This window comes from Buceros rhinoceros, unplaced genomic scaffold, assembly GCF_000710305.1.
Source record: "Buceros rhinoceros silvestris isolate BGI_N320 unplaced genomic scaffold, ASM71030v1 scaffold4005, whole genome shotgun sequence".
NCBI classification, from domain to species: domain Eukaryota; kingdom Metazoa; phylum Chordata; class Aves; order Bucerotiformes; family Bucerotidae; genus Buceros; species Buceros rhinoceros.
Genome location: NW_010410992.1, coordinates 15,403 through 16,475, shown reverse-complemented (window position 1 = coordinate 16,475; position 1,073 = coordinate 15,403). Strand labels below are relative to the sequence as shown.

The following is a 1,073-nucleotide window of genomic DNA, read 5'->3' as shown; positions in this document are numbered from 1 at the left end:
CATCGCAGCCGCGCTCCTTGAGCTCTGCATCCGTGCGGAGCAGAGCAGCCAGCACGTTAAGCAGCACCTCCTAGACCCCTGCAAGCCCCAGGACACCCCCTTTGCTCCCATCAGCACCAAGACCTTACACGCTACCCAATGGGCCTAATTAAAAGCACAAGCTAAATTGGTGTGGGACAAGTATTGCCCCTGGTGAGAGCTCACCCCCTCCCTCTGCATCCCAGGCTCAGCCACGACCCCTGTGAGGAGGAGAGAACTTCACTCACCTCATCCAGCTTGGTCTGGTGACATGGGAAGGAGAAGGTGAACCCAAGGGGGAGTTTCTTGTCTTTGATGTTCAGCTTCTCCATAAAGTTGGCCAAGCACTCGGCAATGTGGTCAAAGAGCTGAAAAAATGCAAAGACTGAGCCCTCGCCCAGCTTCCCTGACCAAGACGATGCAGCAGAGCAGTGTCTGCATCCCTGCCTGCTTGAAGGGTCCCTCAAGGGGTCTGCCACCCACATGACACCTCCATGGTCCTCGCCCATCACCACACTTGGTGTCCAGGCAGAGGAAGGCAAGGATCTACCCGGATCCTGCTGAGCAAGACAGCAAGGAGACGCTGCTCCACACCCATTACACAGCTCGGGTCTTGGGGGGACACCAGCCCTCCCTTCAGGCAGGACAACTGCCCCAAGGTGGGTGGATGCCCCCATGGCCAGAAGCCCTGTGGTTGCAGGTCTGCCCAGGAGAGTGGGGATGGGAGAGGAGAGAGGGGCTGGACCCACCTGCACCCCACTGCCCCGCATGAGCTCCTCGGGGATGGCATAGATCTGGTTCTCCATTTCGACCTTCTGCAGGCCGTTGTCAGACACCTTCACCCTCAGCACGCGGAAATTGGTGCCTCCGAGGTCCAGTGCCAAGAAGTCCCCATCCTCTGCGGGAGCCCAGACAAGAACAATCAATTATTTGTTGCAACAGGACCAGGGGCGATGGGTTCAACTGGGAGAGGGAGACTGAGAGCAGAGAGAAGGGAGAGGTTGTTGCTGCTGCGGGTGGGCAGAGCCTGGGGCAGGCTGCCCCGAGCGGGGGGA

The 1,073-nt window shown here is 59.1% G+C and overlaps 1 protein-coding gene across 1 annotated transcript in view; it reads right to left on the bottom strand.

The window, feature by feature from the left end:
- Positions 1-1,073, bottom strand: part of HK2 (hexokinase 2) — an 18,825-nt gene that overhangs the window by 7,885 nt on the left and 9,867 nt on the right. The window contains exons 3-4 of the mRNA XM_010135797.1: positions 768-916; positions 267-386 (exon numbers count right to left, since the gene is read on the bottom strand). Of these exons, the coding sequence (XP_010134099.1) occupies positions 267-386; positions 768-916 (269 nt within the window). The remainder of the gene's footprint in view (positions 1-266; positions 387-767; positions 917-1,073) is intronic.